Source organism: Oxyura jamaicensis, chromosome 25 (genome assembly GCF_011077185.1).
Source record: "Oxyura jamaicensis isolate SHBP4307 breed ruddy duck chromosome 25, BPBGC_Ojam_1.0, whole genome shotgun sequence".
Classification (NCBI taxonomy): Eukaryota; Metazoa; Chordata; class Aves; order Anseriformes; family Anatidae; genus Oxyura; species Oxyura jamaicensis.
Genome location: NC_048917.1, coordinates 2,053,154 through 2,079,796, shown reverse-complemented (window position 1 = coordinate 2,079,796; position 26,643 = coordinate 2,053,154). Strand labels below are relative to the sequence as shown.

Genomic DNA, 26,643 nt, shown 5'->3' with positions numbered 1-26,643 from the left:
AATCGCTACTCAGGAGGGCTGGAATGAATTATGCAATTAGTTGACTCAGGCTGTCCAGTAATAATGAATAAAGAGAGGAAATTATTTGGGGAAAATTAAAGGTCCGTGATTGGCAGTTCATCTGTGGCCGATTTGAAGTCAACAACAAAGTTCCCACGGGTCTGAGGGAGCCAGAAACACACCTCAGCACTTTGGAGATGTTTTGGTCCCATAAATACAGCTCAGCCAGTGTGTTGTCTTCCTTTTCCACTGAAAAAGAAAAAGGAATCCCAGCCTTCTTTTTTATTTTTTATTTTTAGGAAAGCTTTTACCCATGTCTTTGTGTGATGAGCAGAGAGATGCACAAAGAAATGCTGCTGACAGTGAGTGATCAGAGGATGAGGAACGGGGCTCCTTTCCGCATCCATTCTTGATTAAGGCTTTGCTCCTGATGCAGAAACCAATACAACAAAGCTGCTTTAATAGCAAGGAGGGGATGCTGGAAACCCCAGGCTCCACTGGAAAAAGATATTGCAGATAGCTGTCAGGTGTGTAATATTCCTGTCCCCGTCTATAAGTTTTGGAAAGAGGGCAAAGTCAGAGACAAGGATTCACTTCATGGTCACTTAACCACGAGGATGTTTGCTGCAGTGATATATTTCCCTCAAGCTGATGCAAACAGGATCCAGTCCTTCAGCTGCTGCCTGTCTGAAGGAGTTGCTACATCAGCTACCTTAACTGTACTGTAAATATCTAAAAGGGTTTTTGGCTTATTTTTGTCTTTCTCATACAAATATTGTGAGACCATTAAAAAAAAAGCAATAAAACCTGTACAACACAAAACCTGCCTGATTGCTATGAGACAGCCGGTGATCACCAGCTCAGGGCTGCATCTAAAAAGCTGTCGAGGTGGGGAAGCCCCATGGGGGTAGGAACAGAGTGCAAAGCCCTGGGGATGTGGGGGCACCGGGGGAACCCAGGGCTGGGCACTCCTTCAGGACGTGGAGAGGTTTGGGGGATTTCTCCATCACCTGGGACCCGGTTGGTGGAGGAGAGCAGGGCTGAGTGCCCAGGGATGATCCATACCAAGTCTGGTCGGAGGATCACAAGGGTTGAAAGCGAGAGAGGCATATATGGAGTGAGCATGAATGGAAAATAACGACGAGGAGCTTAAGGAAACGCTGAGACGAGAGTGATGTGAGAAATGTGATGCTTTATTGGGTTGCTGGCGCTCCTGGGGTCAAGGCCCAGCCTGGTGGCTCAGGCGGCAGAGAAGCAGGAGCGATGCCCATCCCAGGCAGCCACAGCTGGGGGGCAGAGCTGGGGGGCTGCAGCCGGGTGCCCCGGGGCATGCAGAGCTTCGGGGAGGCCACACGGAGCTGGTCCATGCGTGGGCTCTGCTGCCGCAGCGGGGCCGCACGGGACACCCCATCACTTCAGCTTCTGCGAGGGCAGCTGGTGGACCTGCTGCTGCTGCTGCTGCTGCTGGTGGTGGTACACCACCTGTGGCTTTCCATGGCATCCGGAGCCACCAGAGCTGTGACAGCCACCACCGCCACTACTGTGACAGCCACCACCACCGGAGCTGTGACAGCCGCCACCACCGCCACTGCTGTGACAGCCACCGCCACCGGAGCTGTGACAGCCACCACCGCCGGAGCTGTGACAGCCGCCGCCGCCGGAGCTGTGACAGCCGCCGCTGCTCTGTCGGATGTAGCGCTCCTGCTTGTGGCAGTGGTCCTTCTCCTGGCGAGAGCACATCCTTACGTGCTGGGGTGGCCTGCGGGAGAGAGGGGCTGTCAGGGCTGCTACGAGTCCCACTGCCCCCATTGCCCTGGGGGTCCCCATGCCCACCCTGCTTGCCATCCCACCCCTGGCACCACGGGAGCTGTGGACCCCCCAGGAAAGCTCCGGTTCCGGAGCGGTGCCCTGCATCCACCCATGGAGGATGCCATCAGCTGGCTGTCCCTTCCTCCCCTTCACTCCACCACCCTGGAGCATCCCCAAAGCCCCCAGCAGCGGAGTTTGCATTAAACCCATTCTCTGCATCCCTTGGTGGAAGACGCTTTCCCAGAGAAGGAAAACCCATGCTGCCAGACCTACCTGAGCTTGAGAAGAAGGCGAAAGGAGGAAATGAAGATCTCCGGGGCAGGGGCAGTTTTATAGAGATCCCAGATCCCTTTCCCCGGATATGAGACAGCTCTCTGTCACAGCGATCCATTAATTTAATACCCAATCCCCACCAAACCCACCCTGTTTACATCGCTCACCTGACTCATTACAGATGGCTATCATTCCTTTTTTTATCTGTTTCCTGTGCCACATAAGTATCTAATTGGCAGCCTCACCTGCTCTTAATGGGGAAACCCGTGGGTGCCTGGGTTTCCAAAGTCTCGTCTGTTTGGGGTTTGTTTTGTTAAACCAAATCCAGGCATAATTATAGCCCCGTCCCACAAGGCTCTGCTCTCGGAGTCTAATCCCTGCTATTGAGCTGGCAATGGATAAACCCAGAAATAATCCAGGCACAAAGGAGTGTGGAGTTGCTCACTCTTCTCCATTAGGTGCTTGAGCCAAAAAAAGCCACGGGTCTAGCCAGGACAAAGTCACAGAATCATGGCATGGTTTGGGTCGGAAGGGACCCTTAAAGAATATTGACACCAACCCCGCGCTGCAGGCAGGGCCACTTTTCACCTGGACAGGTTGCCCAAAGCCCCGTCCAACCCAGCTTGGGATATGTCTGATGATGGGGGCATCCATCCATGACTTCTCTGGGCATACTGGTCCAGGGTCTCACTGCCCTCACGATGAAAATTTTCTTCCTTAAGTCCTATTTCTTCCTCAGTTCCCCCTGGGCTTCCTCTAGAGAAGTGTCTCAGGTCTTTGTCAGGGACTTTCTAGCTTTCCTCCTTGACCTAAAGGGTGGGAATTTTCCCCAGAAGGTACCTGAGCAGCCAGAAGATGCTCTTGGGGCCCACTGAAAGCCTTGCGAGCCCTGCTGTGTAGTCACAGGTGCACGTACAGGCATCTGAAAGCACAGTCCTTGAATACTTTATTGACAAAGACTATTTCCATCATCTTAATGACAGGGTTGGGAAACACTGAGAAATGTAAAGACTTCTCCGGTGTTGCCTGCTTCATCGTTCTGTCTTCTGGCACAAAGGTGGAGGTCTTCAGATGGCCCTTCTGCACATCTTGTCCTGGCTGAAAGGCCCTTCATCACCCCAAAGAGTCACTGCAAAGGCCACGGGCAGCTCCTTGTTTACAGGATGAGCCCAAGAAAAAGACCGAGGCCCAGGAGACAACGCTGGGAACCACACAAAGAGGCACTGAGGTTCCCCTTGCTGCCCCAGAGAAATGCTGCCGTGGGGATGAGGGGATAGCACCAGGGCTTGGAGTGCTTGTGCTGAAAGCTGATGTCCTTTCCCCAAAAAACCACATCCACTGCTCCCATTTCTTTGCATTCCCCACCGTTAAGGGCACAAAAATTAACTCCTTCCTGCTCCTCTTGGGAGCTGTTGTGTGGCTGCCTTCACACAAATGCCTGCTGGTGGCCCCTGTGTCCCGCACGTGGCCCTGCTGGAGCAGCATGGTGACAATGGGATGAAGCCTCCCAGTGGGGCAGCAGGGCTCCACAGGGTGTGAGCAGCTCACGTCCGATATTTTGGGTTCCTGAGCTGTGCACCTTGTGTCTCCTGCCCTGCCACAGAGCCTGCCTCTTCTTATCTGAGGGGTCCGCGGGTGGGAGGGATGCAAAGCTCTCCTGCAGCCTTGCCAAGCACAAAATGCAGCTGGTGTTTACTGTGCTGGCTGCCACCGATGTCATAAAAATTCATACAGAAACCGGTGGCTGAGATTGTAATTAGCAGGTGAGCTGGGCAGGCTCCCACTTAGAGCTGAGTGCGCTGCAGGCAAAACCCGTGTGGCTGTTAGAGCAAGTGCCTGCACGCATGGACAGGGCTCAGCCTGATGTCCAGGGGGCTTGTGAGCATCCCTCCTACCACCCCAAGCAGCAAACCATGACTAAGGTCTTGAGGAGAAAAGCATTTCTGTGCAAGGAGCCTTTGCATTGCTTGATGCAATTTTTTTTTTTTTTTTGTCTTTTCCAGAGGGTATTAGGAGCAGGCTTGCCTTGCCCAGGTCACGGGTGATGTTCTGTGCAGGAGAGTTTAGTGCTTTTTGGGTGATGATCTCATTCATTCCATGGGGAAAGACACGTGAGGGTTTTCAGTTTAACCGTGTACCAGGTTTCATAACAGTAGGTGCTTTCCTTGCATCCCCAGCCTCCCAGAATAGTTAATTCAATTTTCAGTTAAAGACAGAAACCACATTAAAATGGGGGCATAGAAGCCTCTGTCCTTTTTATAATTATGATTACAGGAAAAAAAAAAAAAAAAAAAAAAAAAAAAAAAACCAACCAACCAAAAACATTAAAACCTTTAAACAGCCAAAAAACTGAGAGGCAAAGGAAAAGAACATCAAAGCATACAGCTAGCAGGCACTCCCAGGGTTTTCTCAGCATTCTAGGGCATTGCTGCTGTTCCTGGATGAGTGGGGCTGGCAGTGGGGTATGGTGCACCCCCAGCTCCTCGGTCAGCCTTTGCACAGTGCTGTGAGACATCTGGGGCAGGCTGCTTGCAGCTCCCAGCTGCAAAAGCCCTCCCCTGGCTGCCCCCCTGCCTGCCTGCAGCACCTCTGCCAGGTCATGGGTGCAGAGGGAGATGCGTTTGGCTTCTCTCAGTGCCAGCTCTCCTCCTGGAAGGGGGACGGTTTGCATCCCGTGGAGCATCCCACAGAGGCTGATCTCATCTTCTGATCTCATCTGACATTGGCACAAGCACAATAAGCTTCCGGAAAGACATGGGGTAAAGTCTTCAGTGAATTACTTTGGTTCTTATACAGGTTGTACTGTTTCATTCCTGCAGTGCAGTTCTCCCTGGGAGGCAACACCAAACAGTCTGCTTGTGCACATGGGCTGAAGGGCTTGGCACATCCTCAGGGGTGACATCCCCTGGTTAAGATATATGACAAGTTAATAGCTGTATGGACACTATGTTCCACCAAACCCCAGTTGCATCCCTACAGCGTGCATGGAAAATAAGGACGAGGAGCTTAAGGAAACGCTGAGACGAGAGCGATGTGAGAAATGTGATGCTTTATTGGGTTGCTGGCACCTCCTGGGGCCAAGGCCCAGCCTGGTGGCTCAGGCGGCAGGGAAGCAGGAGCGATGCCCATCCCAGGCAGCCACAGCTGGGGGGCAGAGCTGGGGGGCTGCAGCCGGGTGCCCCGGGGCGTGCAGAGCTTCGGGGAGGCCACACGGAGCTGGTCCATGCGTGGGCTCTGCTGCCGCAGCGGGGCCGCACAGGACACCCCATCACTTCAGCTTCTGCGAGGGCAGCTGGTGGACCTGCTGCTGCTGCTGCTGCTGCTGCTGGCACACCACCTGTGGCTTCCCGTGGCAGCTGGAGCCACCAGAGCTGTGACAGCCACCACCACCGGAGCTGTGACAGCCACCACCACCGGAGCTGTGACAGCCACCGCCACCACCACTGCTGTGACAGCCACCGCCACCACCGGAGCTGTGACAGCCACCACCGCCGGAGCTGTGACAGCCACCACCGCCGGAGCTGTGACAGCCGCCGCTGCTCTGTCGGATGTAGCGCTCCTGCTTGTGGCAGTGGTCCTTCTCCTGGCGAGAGCACATCCTTACGTGCTGGGGTGGCCTGCGGGAGAGAGGGGCTGTCAGGGCTTTCCTTTCCCATTTCTGCTTTTCCATGGAAGAGAGCCCTGGAAGTTACATTTATCTGCTCCTTGCCAGTTCCCACAATCACCTTTAAACTTTAGAATCACAGGATCATAGAGCCATCTAGGTTGGAAAAGACCTTCAGGATCATCCAGTCCAACCATCAATGTGACCTACCAAGTCCCACCACTAAATCGGGTCCCTTAGTGCCACAAGTCTCTTCCAGCACCTCTGGGGTTGTCCCAGTGGAGCTGTCTCCAGAAATGCTGGGAGGCAGCTGGAGCTGCTGGACAGGGGGAGCACGTCTGGGTTTTCCAAAAAAACTCACAAAGCAGTGCCCCAGGACCTCCCTCTGGCTCCAACCCTCTCTACCCTCTTTCAGCATCCCCCTTCCCGAGCCCTGCACTCCCTCCTCACTCCATCTCCCTGCTCTTGAGCACCCACGGAGCGAACTCCAACCCCACTGAGCCCAGAGCCCCGCAGCATCGCTGCTCTTACCCGAGGTGCTCGTGCGATGAAGGGATGAGGATTCAATGAGGCTCTCTGGGACAGCCGTGCTTTTATACCCTTTCTGCAAGCGTGGTCTGGAAATGAAACACCTCCCCATTGCATAGGTCCATCTACTCATTTAATTCACTGATGGCTTTTTTTTTTTTTTTTTCCTCCCCACTCTTTGGGCTGCCTGTGTGACTCACCTTGTCTGCGCTGGGTATCGCCTCTCGTTATCGGTTATCTTTCCTGTGCCGCAGAAATATTTAATTACTGGCCCTACCTGCGCTTAGCTCCGCTGGGGGAGTCGTGTGGGCGGCCCCGATTTCCACAGCTTGTTTTTGGTGTTGATTGCAGCTCAGGATTGCTTCGCCTTTGGGGGGAAGAGGGGGGAATAATCATAGAGTCACAGAACCATGAGATGGTTTGGGTTGGAAGGGGGATTAAAATCCGTCTCATTCCAATGCCTGACACAGGCACAACACCTCCTGCCTGACCAGGCTGCCTAAGTCCCATTCAGCCTGGCCTTGGGCACTGCCAGGGATGGGACATCCCCGACCTGTGTGGGCAGCCTGGGCAGGGGGACTTCACTGCCTTCGTCACGAAGGATTTCCTGCTAATACCTAAGCCAAACCTGCCCCCTTCCACTTAAAAACCATCGCCCCTTGTCCCATCACTACAGGCCCTGGTAGAAAGTCTTTCCCCCTCGTTCTCATAACCCCCTTTGTGTATGGAAAGGCTGCCGTGGGGTCTCCTTGGAGCCTTCTCCAGGCCGACCCCCCCAGCTCCCAGCCTGGCCCCACAGCAGAGGTGCTGCAGCCTCTGAGCAGCCTCGCGGCCTCCTCTGGCCCCGCTCCAACAGCCCCACGTCCACCTCATGCTGGGGACCCAGAGCTGGACGTGGCGATGTCCTGGACCTGCGTCACGTACACCTGTTAAAAGGTCTAGGGGAGTTCTTAAATGCCCACAGACCCAGAGATGTTTCTGGAAGTACCAGCAATACCTTTGGCACTGTGGAGCTCTGCCTTAATAGTGGTTGGATGGGTACCACTGCTGGCTGGGTTCTGCTAATCTAGCAGGAACGGGATGCAGGTGTGAAGGAAGAGAAAAGGACAGCTCCTGTAAAGCTTTATGTTGGCCCAACAGTTTTCTGCCTTTGTGAGAAGGACCAAAAGCATCTGGGATCCTTATTTTCGGAAGGGGGAAGATCTGCCCTGGGTAGTGATCCCGGATGAGCAAGGTGCATAATTATGTGGTTAACTTTCAGCCTGTGATTAATGCCAGAGTGGCAGCACCGGTGGCTGCTTTGAGGTCACAAGCGGAGAAGGGCTCCCAAGGGTGCTGCCCTCGGTGACGCACGGTGGCCTGTGGTGGGTGCTGTGCCTCGGGGAGCTGGCGGACCCCAGGGACTTTCTCCAAGCTGGTAGCAACATCATTTTTGGAGCCCTTTTCTCCCCAATTAGTTCATAATTGGCCAACAAATCCAAGTGTTATTTTGACTAATGCACAGACCCACAGGAGCCTTGAGGCCACGCACCGTGTTTGCAATGAGAGCTAATTACAAGCAATAATTTGGGATAGTCCTTGTACCTTCCCTCTACCTCCTCTGCTTGGGCTCTGGGGATGTGCCGAGGTCCGCAGATCTCATTTTGCCCTTTTCTGCAACTCCTCGTGGAAGATATTTCAGTTATTGCGTAGTCAGTGAATAAAAGACTGAAATCAGTACTGTGAACAATCAGCCGAAATCAGGAACTGCTGAGATTTTACCAGAGCTCAGCAAACACTGGCTGACCACCAGCAAGGTTGAAGTATTTCACCTGCAAGGGCTGTGTAGTATTCTTGGTCCGACTCTGCTGCCTTTTATTTTTCTTTCTCCATGCATTTAATTTCTCCGTTTATGTTTTTATGCTACTCCCAGACCCCCCCAACAGCCATGGCCCCATCCCCTCTTTGCTCACACTGTAATGAATGAGACGCGGGGAATGGCTGTAAAACCAAGAAAACCCAGGCGTGGAAATATCTCTCCAGCCTGGTGTCAGCTCCTGCTTTGACACCTGATGCTTGGGCCTTTTGTTAAGGTGCTGCCCGTCCTGAGCAGTTCCTCATCCGGAAAACATCTGACACATTTGCTGCTACCTAAATGCGTAGGATTTTTAGAAAGGCAGGAGGGCAGGGCAGGGTTAAGGAATCAGGCACGTAATCTAAATGCTTCTTTTGTATTGCTTAATTGCTGTTACGAGCTAGAACAGTGTCAGGGCAAACTGTACTCAGGTTTGATCACTTCTTTATAATTGTATTTTCTTCTGGCATTAGAAGAAATATAGTAAGTGTTTTCCATGAATAAAAGGTTAAGTGTAATTTTTAGCTCTGGACGTTGTGCTGTGTTCAGTTCCTCACATTTTTGTTGAACTCAGTTTGTTAAAGATCAGCAGCCCTGGGCACCTCTAGGTTTTGTGCATGTCCTCCTTAGCATGCCTTGAGAATGGGACTTGTAATTGGGGCGTAAGACACGAACCCACAGAACCGGCTTTTTCAATCAATTCAGTGCTCCCGCGCCGAGCGCAGCCTGCCCAGGGAGTTTGTTTCTGTCTGCACCCTTTTCAGCAATGCCAGATATTTCTGATCATCGTGACACACTCAGGAATCATCTTACAAGGGCAACAACCATTTCATGAATGGCAATAGCAGACCAATAAATTACACAATTCCATTTAATTATGTGCTGAGAAGAAATTTATCAGTTCATCATGTACCACTAGCATTGTGCTACACCCCTGGCTTGACCCAGGGCTCTCCAAGCACTGGGCAGGGGGCTTTTGGAAAGGCTGGCTGGGGAGATTGTCACAGGCACATGAAGACACCTGCCCTGGGGATGGTGCCTCGGGGGCAGATGGCGATGGAAGGGGTTTCTGCCCCCATCTCCTGACCCCAGAGGACTTTTTCTGTGTCACCGCTCTGTGAGTCTGGAGCAGGTCCCAAAGGTTTGAGGAACACATCCTATGGGGTCTTGGTGGGGAGGTGGTGTGGAGGAGAACAGCCTGCACTGCAGATGTGTGAGCCAGCCTCTGAAAATGCCAGCATTTAAAAATATTTATTCTTCTTTTTTTCATTAGGAGCCCATAAAGGAGACAGTGGCAGTGCCCACCCCATGGCTTGGACCTGGGCAGGGTCAATTCAGGGCTGCTAAACAAGCACAAGGTGTTGTAGCATCGTGATACGAAATGAAAGGGGAAAGAAAAACCACGAACACAAAACTGTCATGCACTCCAAATGGTTATGGCTCATTTATTGTCAAAGACTGATACAGAGAAAACCGTGTCAGACTGAATGTGCACAGCGCATTTCTGGCACCCACGGATAAGCTCATCAGAGGTACAAGGCTGGCCAGGAGAGGGAGAAGAGACATTGCATTTTATGACTGCTGGGAGACATGCAAGGATTTCGGAACACATGCAGGCACTGACCCGGTCACTTCATCTTTGACGCCTGATAAATTTGCTGCTGGCAATCTTGTGGCTTTCCATGGCAGGATCCCCCCCTGCTTCTGTGGCATCCGGATCCCCCACTGCTGCCGTGGCACCCAGGTCCCCCAGTGCTCCCATGGCACCCGGATCCTCTGCTCCTGTGGCATCCAGATCCCCCACTGCTCCCATGGCATCCGGATCCCCCGCTGCTCCCATGGCACCCTTCACTGCTGTGGCACGAGGATCGCTCTTGCCGGTGGCACTGGTCCTTGTCCTGGCGGGAGCACATCTTTGCAGGGCTGCTGGAAAGACCGTCACCTTGGAGTGGGTGCAAAGGGAAGAGGCACTGCTGTGCCTGCCAGCCAGCAGCAGCAGTCCCGTTACGTGGGGTTACATATCAAGAATAAATTCTCATTATAAACCAGGTTCTTGAAGAATAGAGAAAAATTAGTGATGCATACCCCTAACCCTAACCCTTCCACTTCCATGCTTAGCAAGGACGTAAGATAGATGTTAAAGCACTTGGGGATTAGTGAGAAGTGGTGGCCAGTGTCCAGCGCTTGAGTTGAAGAGTCCTGACCTCAACAGCCTGAAGCAGAAAGTTTTAAGCTTTTTCTAGTTGCTTTCTGTTATTCACGTACAGAAGAAGACAACATAGCCACGAGGACTGAGCTACTGTGAGCGGAGACAGCCACCGAGATGAGAAGTGTAAGAGAAGGGGCCAAGGGCAAAGCTTACTCTGTTCAGCAGGAGCTTGAAAGGAGACTTGAAGCTGAGAGAATGGGGAAAAATGGGGTGCGAGGTCTTTTATAGGGTGCTCAGGATTTTTCCTCCGGAAACCAGAGGAGCTCCCACCGGAGGGACTTGATTGTTCACCACCGCGAGCACTTCACTAATTGGAGTTTTTACTCTCCTGTTTTGACTCACGGTGTTGCAAACAGATCAATATCCTGCCTTTGGGATCGCCATTCCTTTTGTTACTCCATAAAAATGTTAATTGCCCACCACGCCTGGTGTTGTTCATGTGCAGGGACGGGGAGGTTTCTGGATAGTTGTGCTGCATTTACCCCAAATATTTGCCTGCTGCATGTGCCTCGCATGAAGCCAAGAGCCCAAGTCAGCAAAGTGAACATGTTGTAGGAAGGTGGGATAGTGGGGTGGGATGTTGGACTTGGGGTTTTATGGGTTGCCAAGGGATCCAGCAGATAAAATTGGCTTAAAAATAAACAAACAAGGCCATGGCGGTGTGCAGGATAAATGAGTGTGTTTGGGCAGCTTGTGAAAAAAAATCTAGGTTGTGAGTGGGCGAAGGAGACAAAGGGAATTAAGGATGCAGGTATGAGCACATGATGGGGTGGCAGGAGGTGAGCGCAGAGCCCGGGGCTGGTGCCCTGAAATAAGGAGTGTGAGCATCCTCCACCGGCCCCAGGGCGATGGGACTTGGTCCTCTTGGGGTACAGAAGGAGTGGAGAGGCCTCTGGGGTCTGAACCCGTCCCTGAGGTTTGGGGTTTTGGGGTGGGAGACTTGAGAGCAAAGTCCTGCTGGATGCATCCCGTCGGAGCGACGGGAATGGGGAATGCTGGCTGGACATGGACCGGGAGGCAGGGGAGCAGCATCAAAGATAAACCTATTTCTGACTAAAACAGTAAAGAAGCACTAAAAGGAGCGATGTAATATTTTAAGTCAGTCCTTCTTAAGCAAAGGAGAGACATTTAACCCAAACAGAAGGAATTTAAGACCCTACAAGGAAATAGAGCGCATCCCAACAGGAGGCTCACAAGGCCATCTGTCCCATCCCCCTGACATTTGCTCCCAGTGTCTGACACTGGTCTCCTTTCTGATACTCTGATAGGAGAAAAAAAGAGGGGAAAAAAGCACTATAACCTTTTGAGCTCTTCCCTCCCTCTCTGCCTCTGTCCTCACGTGTCAATTGGGATTTGTGTCTCCGCCCCTTAGTGCTCTGCTTTGGGGAGGAAAGTGGCTTTCTGCCTGCCGAGCACACGCAGCCTGATCCCAGCCAGGACTCTAGAGGCCACTGTGATATTAACAATAGCACGGGCAGAACTGAAATAAAGAGGTGTCCAGGAAATTCACTGCTAGACAGTGGAGCTGAATCACTTGACTGAAGAGGTCCAAGAGGAAACCGGAACGTGTCTGGGGATATTTCACAAATGACAGAAGAATGAAGATTCTTGTGAAACTATTATTCACGATGAAGCACTAATTGCACCCCGGATCACCCGGATGGTGACAAACATGTTTATCACTTCTCTCAGCGATAGAGACATCCACCTGAGCACGGTCTGGCAGGGAGGATGCTCACGCATGTTGGAGACCCAGACCTGTGTATGTGCTGACCCTATAGCTGGTGCCCGAGACCCACAGATCTTCTGCAAAGTACCTAGTCTTTGGGAAATGATTTCCTGAGTCCCTTGGTCCTATGTGGAGTGGATGGCAGGTTTGTTCTGTGTGTAATTTGTTGGCTTTATGGAAGGAATTGCATTTGCAATTGTCCTAATATAAGGAGCTGGTCATGATTATTCCATATTTCAGTTACTGGTTTTCTATCTAAAGAGAGGATAAATGAAGCACAGAAAAAAAATACTAGACCTTAGAAGGATCTGTGGGACAGTCCTGGCACAAGTGCAAACTTCCAAATCCCTCTTTGTTTTCAGGCAGGTTTTGCTCGTGAAATCCCTCTCATTAGAGGTTGGACAAACCTACATCAAAATGGCTTAGGCAAAGCAATTCCTGTCCTGGGGAGTGGGAAGCAGGAGCTACCCTCCTGAGGTCTCCCCCAACCCTCCTTTCCCCAGCCCAGCAAGCTCCAGAGGGGATCTGGAAGTGGATTTGGATGTCTTTGCCACAGCCCCATCCTTTGCTGTGAAGGTTTTGCTGGCACCTTCCTTCCCTCAGAGGTCCCCGAGGTGCTCGCAAGTGACATTGCATGCCGTGGGGTGGCCAAGCCATTGCAGCCTGAGCCCTCGAGGCCCGTGGGCTGTGCTGTCGGGCTGCTCAGGGCTGGGACAGCCCAAGGAGCCGTGCATGGGATGGGGGCTGAGTGATTCCCAATGTGTCACGACATCAGCCTCTGCGCCTGGGTGAGGAAGAGCCCAGCGACGAAGGCTGGCATGTCGAGAGTCCCACTCGTGCACTGACAAAGCCTCCACCCCAGTAAGGGGCACCTTGCAACCTGCATCGCCTCCTTTTCCTCTCCAGGTTGTGCTGCAGGAGAAATCTCCACCTCTAACGCTGCCGAGCAGCTGACTGCGATGTGTCACATCCTGCAGGCTGGGCCGGGCAGGACGCCGGGCGGTGGGGACATTGGAGGCTCTCACCTGGGCTGGGTGAGGTGCGAGGAACCTCCTGGGACATGAGGCTGTGAGTCACCGGCTGCAGGTCCCTGCTTTGCTCCCAAGGGGAGCTCCTCTAACCCCCCTGACCTGGCCCTACAGGGGGCTAGGGGCCTTTGAGCGGGTCCAGCCAACTCCTCCTCTGTCTACAGCCACGCTTCTGATCCCCATTTGGCTGGTATTCTTGGCTAAATGGTCCCCAGTCCTCCCCCAGCTCAAAGGCTCCATCCCTGAGAGGTCTCACCCCTCCCTGACCTTGTGCAGCACCCACCAGAGCGGCACCGAACGTTGCTGAGCCCCAGCTGCAGAGGGCAATGAATGAAGTGATGTGCCAGGCAGAACTCTTCTTTTTACCTCTCTGATGAAGGTGGATTTTTTTTTTTTACATGTTAATATATTAGTATTTAATTGCTGGGTTGCACACAGAGTCTGTGATGAAAACTGTTAGCTTCTTCTCAACAGGTGTGCCTGGAGGAGGAATAATGTGAAACTGGTCTGAATCAATCAGGAGCCTTGAAGTTAGGGTGAATGGGGATGCTGCAGGCATCAGGTTCCACCACAGGAAGGGTCAGAAGCAATTCAAAGGGATGAAGTAGAAAACACTGATACAAGGGGGTGGTGAGCTGTACTTTTTATTGCCTCTGCATCTGCTGTGAAAGAACTGTGGGAGGTAAATCGATCACAGTGCAGGGTGTTTCATTACATGACCCACCAAGATAAGGAAGAACACTTAATATTTCACACTGAGACAGTGGGTTACATCTTCAAAGCATGTTACAAGCAAAATGACAAGAAGAGTGGAAACCCTTGAGCGACACAGGACATGCTGAAAACTGGGACAACGTTGCGAGGATGAGAAGTTTCCCGTTCATCCCCACTCCTCGCATCCCCTACTTTATTTTCCGGGCTGGCACTTTACAGACCTGCTGCTTCTGCTGGCTGGGGACACACTTTGCCACAGGCACGCAGCCCTGCTGCACCGGGACGGGATAGGTGGGCAGGGGGCAGATCTGCGGGACCCGCTGCACCGGCTTGCTGCAGCATGGCTGGTACCCCGAGCTCTGGAGGGTCTCGTGGCACCCTCCTCCGGAGGACGTGTGGCACCTCTCGGAGCACACCGACCGCCCGTAGCCGTGGCATCCCCCTGTGGAGCTGTAGCTGTAGGTGGGTCTCCTGACGCAGCTGGAACCACCACCTCCATGGCACGAACCCGAGGACGTGTGGCACCTCTCGGAGCACACCGACCGCCCGTGGCCGTGGCATCCCCCCGTGGAGCCGTAGCTGTAGGTGGGTCTCCTGACGCAGCCCCCGCCTCCGTGGCACGAATCAGCCGCCGTGTAGCCGTGGCACCGCTCGGAGCAGACCGGCTGCCGGTAGCCGTAGTGCCGGTAGTTGTGCCCCCTCATTCCTTCCACGCCTTCGCCGTCGCACCCCGAGGAGCAGGTCTCGTAGCCGTAGCGAAAGGGCGTGCGCCGCGTGTCCAGCCAGGACCCCGAGGGGTCGTACCAGGTCGAGTTCAAGTTGAAGTAGGATTCCCTTCCAGAGGAGTATATCATGGTGGAGTTGTAGGGAAAAATCTGAAAAACACATGGAGAAGCTTGCATTTTCATCCCTATTTTCATTTAACTTCCCATAAACTGCTTTGGTGTCCCAGGCACAGGCCAGCCTTGCATATCTTGGAAGCCAGGATCTAAAGAAAGTCCTTGCTGTCATCCAGTATGTCCAAACCCTCTTTCTGACCTTAGCCTTATTTTTTCTCCTGTCTCCAAGAAACAGAAGCAGCCATACGGCACTGTAGCACATAGCGGCTTTTCTGAAAATCCTGAACCCATGTCCCCCAAAGGCTTCTTTTGTGGCTTAGCCGACCGTCCTCTAGCCCTTGTGTGAGGAGCACAGTCTAAAGGAAGGTGCTAGTTTGCCCAGTCTGTGGCCTCCTGAATCCAGACACCCATCCCAAAACGAACCCAGGTGCTCTGAGCTGTCTTACCCAATTCACGAGGGAAGGCAAATGCTGAGCAGGGGAGCAGATTGTGAGAAGCAAAGGGACCGAGCCCTTTTATACGGATCCAAGTCTTCCCCTTGTAAATGAAACACACTGCAGGAACGAGGACTAAATTATTTATTGACAAAACATCCCCTCCATTTGGATGCTGTTCCCAGGACTTGGCATGTTCTGCTTGACTCATGATTCTTGATAAGTATCTCTTAATTATACCATAGTTACTGTGCAGTGCACATAAAGGACTCAGAGTTTAAGCCGCACATAGGCTCTATGAGGCAGGTAATATCGTACTTATTCACCAGCTCCAGAGGACCGAGGCGCCACGTGGAGGCTGATGGGTGACCTATGAGTCAGGAGCCTCCATGTGCGCAGCGTTATCACCCTGATGTTCCCTCTCTGCTGCCCACGGGGAGCATTTCCAGGTGCCTGAAGCACAAAGAGGGGACTGGGAAGAGCCAGCACTGAGCCACTGAGGGCAAACCATGCCAATGGGTTTTGGTGATGATGATGATGAGGACGTCAGTTCTGTGGATGGGGAGTGCAATGGATGGCACTGCCTTGACTTTTGCAAGGCTTTAGGCACAGTCTGCCACAGCAGCCTTGTGGTTAAACTGGTGGAGGTATGGCTTGGAATGGGTAAACTACACAGTGGGTATAACATGGGCTGATGCTGGCTGATATCTTCATTAATGCCCTGGATGATGAGATGGACTCAGCAAGTTCACAGGTGGCACCACATTAGGGTGAGCGCCCCAAACTGCTGGAGGACAGGACCTGGGCAGGCTGGAGAGAGTCCTGTGGCTGGGATGGGTGAAAAGCAACTTCAAAGACAAGAGGGACCAGAGCCAAGCTGGAGCTGTGAGGGCTGAGCTGGCCTGCAGGCTTTCCGTGGCAGGTTTTCTGCCTTAAGTAAATATGAATTATTTTTTTTCCCCCTGATTTTCCTTGGGGATTGCTAGTGGGGATCCTTGGGGCTATACTAAGGCAATACAAAGAAGAAACACTGGGTATTTTAATGCACATAGTAAAAGGTTTTCTGCTCAAGTGAGAGAGAAGCAGCACATTAGCAGCGTGTCCGTGGGGGAAGAGCCTGACCCGCACCTTCCTGCACCTAGGGAGAACATTCCTGGCATGCTCAGACACACCTCACGTGCTGAGGCACACGCTTCATTATCCTGATTAGCACTTATGTGAGGGACAGCCTCCCAGTGCAGTGTTACTGCCTAGCTAATGGAGGTGATGGAACATATTGTGGGGCCGTTTGTGCTGAGATCATTTACTGGAAGGGTGCGTGATAGGCAATGGTGAAGTCCACCCATTGGTCTTCTGGTGGGTAATCACCATGGGAAAAATTTCACAGCACAGAGCTGAGGTCAGCCTGGTGAAACTGCCATAGCCAGAGCTGAAGTTGTCATGTGTGAACTCGAATTTTGTTTTTAACTTTGTAGATATCCTTGTGAGAATTATAATGACCTTTAATATCTACTCACTGTAGCATCAGTGATATTTTTGGTGGAAAAGAAAAAGGAACCAAGTGTCAACTAATTTTTGTCAATTTTATTCTTGAATACAGAGGGAGAAAGTAAAATTGCAGGAGTCCCTGGTGCTCCTGCTGTCACAGTGCACAGTGTGTGCCTTTTCCCAGTACAGTCCTGTCCCTGTTTAGAAACAACATTGAAATCACAGTCCTCTGAAGCTGCGAGAGAAGGAGCTGCAGGCTGCTTGCACCTCCTTGCTTTCTTGCTCAGTTCATCCATCCCCTCTGCCTGCCTTCTCACCAGAGGGGAGAACCAGCAACTCCCAGCAAAGGAGGAGCAAAATGGGGTTTGGGTGATTAAAGCCTATTCCCGGGTGGGGGAAGACCCTGGGAATTTCACAGAATCACCAAGTTGTTGGGGTTGGAAGGGACCTTAAAGCCCACCTTGTTCCAACCCCCCTGCAGTGGGCAGGGACCTCTCCCACCAGCCCAGGCTGCCCCCAGCCTCATCCAGCCTGGCCTTGGGCACTGCCAGGGTCTTGATTTAAAGCGTCGGTACTGGGGTCAAGCAGGGGACCACAGTCCCTGAATCCAGGGCGCGCAGAGCAGCAGGCAGAAAGCAGAGCTGAGAGCACCAGCAGTTTGAACAAAAAGCGGGGCATCTCCACGCCGAGCAGCGGCACAGGGGGAATACGCTGGGGAGGGCCCCCTCCTCATTTCTTCTGCAGGCAGGGGGGCAAGAGAGGGACCTGTTTGTGCTGGTGCTGGCCGGGATGCTGCACAGCCGGGGGGCAGCAGCGCTGGATGGGTGGGCAGCAGCGCTGGATGGGTGGGCAGCAGCACGGGACGCAGGGGCAGCGGCGCTGCAGCGGCCGGGGACGCAGCGGGACGGGCGAGCAGGGCTCTTGCACGGGGCACTGCTCCACTCTCCTGCGGGGCTTGCCACAGCTCCCTGGCTCCTCGCTCTGCAGCGGCGGCCGATACTGCTGCAGAGGCCGGCGTTGGATTTTAACTGGGGGGCGGAAGGGCTGTATGGGGCTCAGCTCCACCCGCCGACGGGGTTTGCCAAAACTGCAGCGTTGCTGTGGCGGGCAGCAGTTCTGGGGCGGGCAGGGCTCCGGCAGCTGGCAGGCTTGCGGCACGCTCTGGCAGGACCCCTCAACGTCGCGGCTGAGGCTGCCGGGGTCGTGGCAGGGGGACAGGTCCGTGACGCTCACGGGGCTGTCGTGGCAGACGCAGACGGAGTCGTCGTGGCACAAATCCTGGTCATCCTCGCCTTTACGGTACTGCATCCTGTGGCAGAGATGTCCAAGCCCTCGGGGATAAAGTCTGAGAAAAAGAAAACAATTGAGTTTTTTATTTATTTATGTATTTATTTTTTTAATTGGCTGTTTCTGTGAAAGAAATGTTAGTAATCTGAGGCAGCGGAGGGCATCCAACTCACCCTGCGACCAGTGACAGACGGGCTGAGCAGGGTGTCTGAGTCCTGAGGACCGCGCTGGAGCCAAAAGCTTTTATATGCAGCCGTGCTCTCTTGGCAATGAGGCATGCCATGGGAATTAATAGCTGAGCAGTGAGTGCCACTTCTGCATGTATATTTTTTCTGGCACTTGCTATTGGATTAATCAGCTGCAATTAGCATCTCCCTCGCTGTAACGTCAGCTTAGCTCTTTGCATATGCATTGGCCATTAACTAATTTGTTCTCCCATCGGTCGTGTTCAAATAGGCTGTTACCCAATGTCAGTCAGATGGGATCCTGGGATAAGGATACCTGGAATGCCGTGATGCTGACTGGTGTGTGCAAAAAGAGCCTCTCGTGGCACTGGGAAAGTCACCTACAGGTCCAGGGCTCCTGGTGTCCTGTCCCATGTCCCAGCACCCTTGTGCTCAGGCCATGAAATGGGGTGTCAGAGCAGAGGTGGGTAAATAGAGACAGGTAGTCATGAGCTTAAAAGAAAGTAGAGAGAAATCTATCGTACAAAACAAATAAGCTTCCTGCAAAGTAAAGATTTTTTTTTTTTTTTTTTTAAAGGAAAAAATGGATTAAGAAATAAATTATTTTTTCATTAATAAGTGATTGATTTTTCAACTCTATTTCAGCCTAACACCACCATGGCCAACCCTAAGCCAGGAGTCTTTTTGTTCATGGAGCTGGGGTTTAACCCCAAGCCACTCTTTGGCCTTTTCACCCACAGCTGGAAGTCCTGCCTGGTGCTGCAACAACATGCTCGATGCAGACAGGAGGAATTTTCTGCCTCTCCATGCTTTGTGCCGTGGCACTGTGGTCTGCGGCTGGCACAGGGGCTACCCTCAGCTATCATTCCTGCTTGAATAAAACTGTAGTGAGAATTTTTTTTTTTTTTTTTTTTTTTAATTCTTACTTTGTGAAACTGCCATGTCACTGCTGTGTCAAACCCACTGGCCTGCAGAAATAATAGGAAATTTCCTGGGGGATTCCCACAGCTCTCCCCTCTCTTGCCCCGTGTCTCCTTCCTGTTCGGCTGGGTGACTCTGGACCTCTCCCACGTGCATGGTCCTGGAGTGCCATCACCTAATTGCTTGTGCCCAGAAAGCCTTTGGCAGGCACCTGGGCACCGGGTCAGGCTGTGGTGGGGATGTCCTTTCTCCCATTTTAAGGAGCTAAATCCTTTCCAAGTGAGAAGCAGCTCAGCCAAGTGAGTGAGTACAACACCAAAAGCCCTTTTATGCTCTGCAAATGTGGAATGAGGACAACCCAGGGCGCTGCTGACCTCACGAACTAACAACGCCAGGCTTTGTCAAGTGCCACATCCGCCTTCTGACAGTTCTGCTTTGACTCACTGTCCATAGAGCTCCTCCTCTGTGCATTTCTGTGGATGGTCAAGACATTTTTTAAATGCCAGCAATGTATCTCGCACAGCAGCCCCGGGCTGTCAGTGCAAAAGGAATTTCCATGCACTCACTCCGCAGCAGAGCTCTGGAAGGGATGCTCAGAGGTTTGTCCAAGTGGCGGCTGGGTTTGAATCACGGGGAAAAGCATGTGCAGAATTCGGGGGTGTGACTAAAGGGCGCGTGCTCCGCTGCTGCTGAGATAATTTATTCTTCAGCTACAGGAAAAATGTAATTGCCTTGCAAGAAGGCACAGGGACTTGCATGTAGAGGTGGAAAAACCCTTGGCTAGGGGCCAACTAGGGCTTTTGATTTATAGCTCATTACTGCATTCTCATGATTATGCTGTTTCTACAGAACTTGGATTTTTTACAAAGACGTTTTGGAGTCCCTTCTGTTCCCAAGGGCTTTGCAAATCATGAAGTGCAAATATTTCACTTTTGAAGCTCACCTCTTAAAATGTGCCACATTTTAATAGAACCCCAGAAGGAATTAGATAGCATTTCTGAATCCTTCAGGCCAGACTTATCTCTACATCTTTCGATGGCTCTCTCCCTGCACCATCTGTCTTCAGATGAGACACTTGCTGGTCTATTTAACCTCATTGATAAGACATTGGGTCTTTAAGAAGCTTGCTTTAAAGCTCAGCAAATTTACTGGAAGGATTCCATTAACAAAAAAGACCCTCAGCTCTAGCCTTAAGATGATACAGGTGCTTCTGTTGCAGACTGCACATCTTATAAGCAGGGGGAAGATAACACAACACTGCATGGCCTCTCACTTAGTGCACTGACACCAGCAAGTGCTGCTTGTCCTCAGGTGAGAGGCTGACCCAGGTTCACTGCATATCCTGGGGTGCTGCCATCAGCAGCGGGCTGAATAGTTGAAAAATTCCCCGTAATCAGAAACTAAGGATGTGCTAAAGAAGTCCCAGATCAGAGCTACAGCTTAAAAGGAAAATATAAATGAATGAACAGAGACCAGAAGTTTGCAGTGTCATAAGCCACAGCTTTTATTGTCTTTCATGAGTAATTGGAGATTAAAGCAAGAAAGAAGAGAATGATATATCAACAGCATTAAACATACTACACACCAAGAGGAAAAACTAACAGCAGGACTAATGCTTACAAAGGAAAATCACACTGATCAGCATGTAGAAACTTCAAAGAACTTTACAGGCATTTGGTGATTAAAGGCAGATAAAGAAAAGGAGAGATGTGCAGTCTAGCAGAGGAAGAAGAGCACTTAGGGCCATATCCATATCCATATCCAAGGCGGAGCGAGCCAGGTGGGAAGCAGCAGGCAGTGCCGCAGCAGAGGAGGAGAGTGCAGCCGTGCCAGCCTCATGCCCAGGGATTTAGTTGCCACAGCAGCCACCACCACTGCCACCGCAGCAGCCTCCGTTGTTCATGGTGTAGCAGCAGGTCTGCATGGGCATGCAGCAGGTCATGGGGCAGCAGCACTGCGAGGGGTAGCAGCACGGCGTCTTGCAGCACTTCGGGCTGCTGTAGCAGCAGACGGTGTAGTTATTTCCACAGCAACCACCGCAACCTCCGTAGGGCATGTTGTTGGTAGTGTAGGCGAAGCTGGAAAGCAACAGAAAGAGTCAGGCTGTGACCAGGAGCAGGATATTTGGAAATGCAGAAATCTTTCAGTGCTCTGCTTATGCTAAACTTGCACCAGAGCTTCCCTAGTACATTAGCAGAGCTACCAGCAGACAGTCCTGGGCCAGAAACACCCTCAGACCCTTTGCTCTGCATGGCCCCGCTGGTACCCCTGCAGCCCCTCTATCCTAAGGCTTTGAATTTGTCCCCATAATTCCCAGTACACTCTTCATAAAGCCCAACTTTAGCCAAAGACCCAGTCCAGAGACCCATCTATATTCGCTGTTGTTATAAGATATCCATAGCATTTTCCTTTAGTGAAGAGGAAGGAAGATCGAGATGTTCTCACTTACCCTGTTGAACGGTGAGGAGAAGTGAAGGGAAGAGAAGATGAACGAATGAAGTGAGCTGGGCCTGGAGACCTTTTATAGTCCTGGGCACCATCCTCCTGGAAATGAGACAGCCATTGACCATTCAGACTTCCCTGTTTACTAACACAAACCCATACTTCTTAGCTATACGTGTCTTCTGCTATTTACTCTTTGCCTTATTATTTGTGATAACTACCTTTGTTTTGCCTCATAACTATTTAGCCTGCAGATAATCAGAGGTCTCCTATGAATACTAATGAATTTGTTCTCTCTGCAGCCTTGCATGGGAGCTAAAAAATGCATCCTTGCATCCGTTTGACAAATGCAGATGGTGACAGTCAGAGATGCTAAGGGACTTACTCAGCAGTGGCTGGTGCTGAATGAGTGTAAGAGCCCAACAGAAGCCCCCAGGTCATGTCTTTTGGGCACATGATGGGCTGCTTCACCGGACTGGTGTTTGAGAGGAATATTTGGCAGATGTCATGAAAATAGGTATGCTTGTTACTGGTCACAGGACGTGCATGTGAGGAGGGAGCGAGAAGACCACGTGCTTGGGACATGTCAGGAGTCACGCCAGTTCCTGGGTCTGTCACCCGCACATGACTCCGCACAAGATCATCCTCCCCTCCTGCATGCCGAGAGCATCTTGGTGTTGTCCTTTGGCTTGCCTAAACTGCAAACCCTCCAGCCTGCAGGTTCAGGTTTGCATGTGGGCATTACCAACACAGGCTGAACAAGAGTCCTTCAGTTCCTGCTGTGCTTTGCCAGTTCTGCTTCCCCAGGAACATTTTCTAAGACTTTAAAGTGAATTGGTCTCACTTCAGAATATTTTGCATTTTAATTAAAAAGTCAAGGGACTGCCTGTGCAAATGGTAATGCAGGGAGGCATGGCTCTGGGGCCAGGTGTAATGCATAATAGCCTCAGGAAGTCCTGTAAGGCCAAGTGCATGCTCCTGCACCTGGTGGGGGTAACCTGACTGGGTGGTGGATGCATTGAGAGCAGCCCCACTGGAACAGCAGACTGGAACAGCAGGGCAAGGCAGGGGATTGTCCCCATCTGCCCCACTCTCATGAGCCCCCCCTGCAACACCACGTCCAGCTCTGGGTCCCCAGCATGAGGTGGACGTGGGGCTGTTGGAGCGGGGCTGGAGGAGGCTGCGAGGCTGCTCAGAGGCTGCAGCACCTCTGCTGTGGGGCCAGGCTGGGAGCTGGGGGGGTTGGCCTGGAGAAGGCTCCAGGGAGAATCCACTGCAGCCCTTTGATACACAAAGAGGGTTATGAGAACGAAGGGGAGAGACTTTCTACCAGGGCCTGGAGTGATGGGACAAGGGACAGTGTTTTTTAAGTGGAAGGGGGCAGGTTTGGCTTAGGTATTAGCAGGAAATCCTTCGTGATGAAGGCAGTGAAGTCCCCCTGCCCAGGCTGCCCATACAGCTTGCAGATGTCCTGGTGATGGGAGCGTTCAAATCTGGGCTGGATGGGGCTTCCACAGCCCAATCTACAGGAAGGTCTCTCTGCCAGTGGCAGTGTGGTTGGACTAGGTGATCTTTAAAGGTCGCTTCCAACCCAAACCTTTCCTGATTCTGTCATTTCAAGACAAAATGTCCCTCCCCCCTCCTCCCCTTGCATCTGGCTAAAATGCCCTCGTGTGCTGGAGCCCTGGCACTGATCTGCCCCAGCTCTGCCCCAGATCCTTGGTCCTCAGAGGGGTCATGGAGCTAAGTGGAAGGCAGAGACTCAGAAGCGATGTAGGAAGGGATGTTGCTCAGGTGGAACCATTTTCTGGGAGGGAGAGAGGGAGGCAGGAAGGTCAAGGTAAGGCAGAACCGTGGGACACTCCGCCAGGGTGAATGAATGCTTATTTAACACCGGCCATGGCCTCCCATGCACTTTGCTGTGGGGCAGAATGCTGGCAGGAACACAGGGTATTTGGGAGGAATTTTTTACACGGCTGAAAATTGCAGCTCTCGTCTGAAGGCTTGGGAACATTACCCTAAGAGGAGCACTGCCTAATGAGAGGATGGTGGAGCCTGCCTGGTGAGTTCCCTGCTGCTGCCCGGCATCGTCCAGCATCCCCAGGGCATTCTGGAGCCGGCTGCTCTTGGCTGAGCTGCTGCCAGGCCCAAGGATGCTAGCAGGGACCCTGGTTTGCTTTCTGCACAGCTCAAAGGAACAGGCTGTGGTTTTAGTGCTGCTTCACCCCTGCAATAAATGCAGCCAGCTTCTTTCCATGCTTTCCTGAATGAGAGTAATTCCTTGAGCAAAATGCTGGAGAAGTAACTTGTAATTGCAAGTCCTCCAGCCAGGGTAGAAGAACATGCATGGCATTTCCTCTCCAGCAGATCCCCTCTGAGGAGGCATACATTGCCTGCCCATGAGAACTGACTAATTTACAGGGAACTAGTGGGGCAGAAGCAAAGGGGACACTTCACTTGTGCCTTCATCAGGGAAGTTCTCATTTGCAAATCCTGCAGCTGCAAGAAGGGAGGACCTAGGTGGGCACTTCCCATCTGTGTCAGCAATGTCCAGTCATGCAGGTAGACTGGATACTTTGGTGAGTGGGCTGCAGATCCTAATGCAGAGAAGGGACTGACATGGGGTGGAAACAGAACCAGTAAAGGGCATTAGACACAGACTGAGGACTGGAGTGCATGTTTTGCATGCTGTGTTTTAATGAAATTCTTACTGATCCAACCACTGCTTGAAGATGGTAGAGGCTTCTCACCATTTCTTCTGACCACTCAGCTCCAAATCTGGCAACCCAGACATTTTAGCAAAGGCAAGGCCTCCTTCCCTTAAGTGTTAAACTGCTTATAGGAACTCTCTATAGGTACTTAAGTAGACCTATAGGTGGTTTAAATAGGAGCTTTCCAACTTGTGATGTGCCTTTGCCAGTGTTCCAGAAGAAATTCACATCCTTGTAGGTTTATGTATTATTTTCATCCTATTTCTTTGTAGTTTTACAATGAGAGTAGAAATGCTGAATGCACAGGTGCCAGACACCCAGCTTATATTAGAATAGACTCATGCATAAGCTCAAAGATTCTCTTTATGTGGTCAAAGCCCCTTTAGTCAACACCTTCTAGAGAATAGTATCCCATTTCCATAAGAAAATGCAAAGAGAATGTGATAGATGTGGTGATACGCTCCAGGTGCACCAGCTAGTAAACAGATAACCACCAGAAGTTTTGCAGTGTCATGAACTACAGGTTTTATTTTATTTTTTTTTCAAGCAGATTGAAGCAAAACAGTGATGAAAATAACATCCCACACACCAAGAGGAAAAACTAACAGCAGGACTAATGCTTACAAAGGAAAATCACACTGATCAGTGTGTAGAAATTTCAAAGCACTTTACAGGCATTTGGTGATTAAAGGCAAGTAAAGAAAAGGAGAGATCCAAGCAGAGGAGGAAGAGCATTTAGGGCTATATCCATATCCACATCCATATCCATATCCAAGGCGGAGCAAGCCAGGTGGGAAGCAGCAGGCAGTGCCACAGCAGAGGAGGAGAGTGCAGCCGTGCCAGCCTCGTGCCCAGGGATTTAGTTGCCACAGCAGCCACCACCACTGCCACCGCAGCAGCCTCCGTTATTCATGGTGTAGCAGCAGGTCTGCATGGGCATGCAGCAGGTCATGGGGCAGCAGCACTGCGAGGGGCAGCAGCACGGCGTCTTGCAGCACTTCCGACTGCTGTAGCAGCAGACGGAATAGTTATTTCCACAGCATCCACCGCAACATCCGTAGGGCATGTTGTTGGTAGTGTAGGCGAAGCTGGAAAGCAACAGAAAGAGTTTATTTTTCTCTGCCTGAATTTTACCACTGTCTGTGGAGATTAAACCTTGCTTATCCCCAGGTTTATCCCATGCTGGATGGATGGTGTAGTCCCTTCCGTCCAGAATCCCAAGAGAGCCTGTCCCTGAGATCTCCACACGCTGGCTTTGGCCAGCAGTGTAATTGGCATAGTGGCCAGCACTGGTTCCATCAGAAAGAAGTCACCTAAATGGATTCCCAAACCAATCCCTCCAAATTGGCCTCAAAAAAGACAGTGTAGGAAATCATGGACGACTTCCTACAAAGCACACAGAAATAAAGTACAGTGCAGAAGAGAAGGCAAGCAGTAAACTCCAACTTACCCTGTTGACCAGTGAGGACAAGTGAGAGGAACACAAGGAGTGAATGAAGAGCTCTGTGATGGGCAGCCTTTTATATGGTTCAAAACCACCCCCCCCCTTGGAAATGAGGCATTTTTCAGCAATTCTGACTTCAGTGTTTACCACCCAGTATATGCCTCTCACGTGTCTTCCGGTACTTAATCTTTACCTCTTTCTGTTTGCTCACCACCTCAATTCTGCACCATAATTAGTTGTACATATGAACAACAGGTGCAAATTTTCTAATGAATTTACATTAATGGGAATCAGAGGTAGCTATAAAGTATTCCCATCCACTTCCTAAGGAATGACCTTGAGACACAGAAGCACCTAACAATTTGCCCGGGGGAGGCGGGTGCTGAAGCAGTGGGAGAACTGTGTCTGGAACTAGGAAATGTCATCGCTCACGTGTCCCCTCTGAGCTTGGCTGTGATTCTGAGGGACCTGTGGAAACTATTGGTAAATGTGAATAATTTTTTCCTGCCTCTGAGAGGTGGCTGTGCATCCAAAGTTGACTGAAAAATTTATCTTTTTTCAGACTTGTGCTTAGGTCTCTCACCATGGTGCTTTGTCCTTACACCTCCACTCTTTATTTCTTGCATGCCATTATAGATTTTTTTTTTTTCCATTTTCATCCATAAAGGTCTCTGATGAGTCTATATTAAGCAGCTTTCAAGCAACAGTGCACACATTTTAGCTCCTCTGTGTTGTTTCTGTATGCTTCATTTTCTGAGATTATTTTTCTGTGAGACTGAGATAGCTTGTCTTTCATTATATTCATGCTGATTAAGTTTGAGGGTTTTATACCAAGAATTTGATTCTACATCCTTGTTTGCAAGTATGATATTCAACTCCCCTGTACCCCTGATGCTCACCTGGTATCTCACAGGTGCTCTGGGCTCAGGCACCTATCAGCATATTTTCAGCAATTGCCTCTAGCTGTTATGGATGCAACGAGCTAAGACCAAGGCTGCTGTGCAGGCAGAGTTCTGCCAAACAGTCAGGAGGGGACAGATAAGATGGGCAGAATGTGGCCACAGCAAGTTTGCAGACGACAAAACTGGGGGAATTGGCGGATACACCAGAGGATCGTGCTGCCATCCAGAGGGACCTGGACAGGGTGGAGAAATGGGCTCGCAG

The 26,643-nt window shown here is 51.4% G+C and overlaps 5 protein-coding genes across 5 annotated transcripts; all 5 read right to left on the bottom strand.

Moving 5' to 3' along the window:
- Positions 1-1,410: 1,410 nt before the first annotated feature.
- On the bottom strand, positions 1,411-1,740 carry LOC118178232 (loricrin-like). The gene has a single exon (XM_035346580.1). It carries the CDS (start codon positions 1,738-1,740, stop codon positions 1,411-1,413), a length of 330 nt encoding a protein of 109 aa, XP_035202471.1.
- Positions 1,741-5,112: 3,372 nt separating this feature from the next.
- On the bottom strand, positions 5,113-5,680 carry LOC118178175 (loricrin-like). The gene has a single exon (XM_035346467.1). The coding sequence runs from the start codon at positions 5,678-5,680 to the stop codon at positions 5,351-5,353; it is 330 nt and encodes a 109-aa protein (XP_035202358.1). The 3' UTR covers positions 5,113-5,350.
- A 3,996-nt stretch (positions 5,681-9,676) lies between these two features.
- On the bottom strand, positions 9,677-9,961 carry LOC118178233 (keratin-associated protein 5-4-like). Its single transcript, XM_035346581.1, has one exon. The coding sequence runs from the start codon at positions 9,959-9,961 to the stop codon at positions 9,677-9,679; it is 285 nt and encodes a 94-aa protein (XP_035202472.1).
- Positions 9,962-13,916: 3,955 nt separating this feature from the next.
- On the bottom strand, positions 13,917-14,582 carry LOC118178245 (keratin-associated protein 5-2-like). The gene has a single exon (XM_035346600.1). It carries the CDS (start codon positions 14,580-14,582, stop codon positions 13,917-13,919), a length of 666 nt encoding a protein of 221 aa, XP_035202491.1.
- A 2,636-nt stretch (positions 14,583-17,218) lies between these two features.
- On the bottom strand, positions 17,219-17,977 carry LOC118178219 (putative small proline-rich protein 5). The gene is made up of 2 exons (XM_035346559.1): positions 17,950-17,977; positions 17,219-17,834 (listed from the first exon to the last, which is right to left on the bottom strand). The coding sequence occupies exon 2, from the start codon at positions 17,795-17,797 to the stop codon at positions 17,219-17,221; it is 579 nt and encodes a 192-aa protein (XP_035202450.1). The 5' UTR covers positions 17,798-17,834; positions 17,950-17,977.
- Positions 17,978-26,643: the final 8,666 nt, after the last annotated feature.

Bases quoted from the DNA above. Each gene is read 5' to 3' on its own strand.
- LOC118178232 (XM_035346580.1), bottom strand. From the start codon at position 1,740: ATGTGCTCTCGCCAGGAGAAGGACCACTGCCACAAGCAGGAGCGCTAC.
- LOC118178175 (XM_035346467.1), bottom strand. From the start codon at position 5,680: ATGTGCTCTCGCCAGGAGAAGGACCACTGCCACAAGCAGGAGCGCTAC.
- LOC118178233 (XM_035346581.1), bottom strand. From the start codon at position 9,961: ATGTGCTCCCGCCAGGACAAGGACCAGTGCCACCGGCAAGAGCGATCC.
- LOC118178245 (XM_035346600.1), bottom strand. From the start codon at position 14,582: ATGATATACTCCTCTGGAAGGGAATCCTACTTCAACTTGAACTCGACC.
- LOC118178219 (XM_035346559.1), bottom strand. From the start codon at position 17,797: ATGCAGTACCGTAAAGGCGAGGATGACCAGGATTTGTGCCACGACGAC.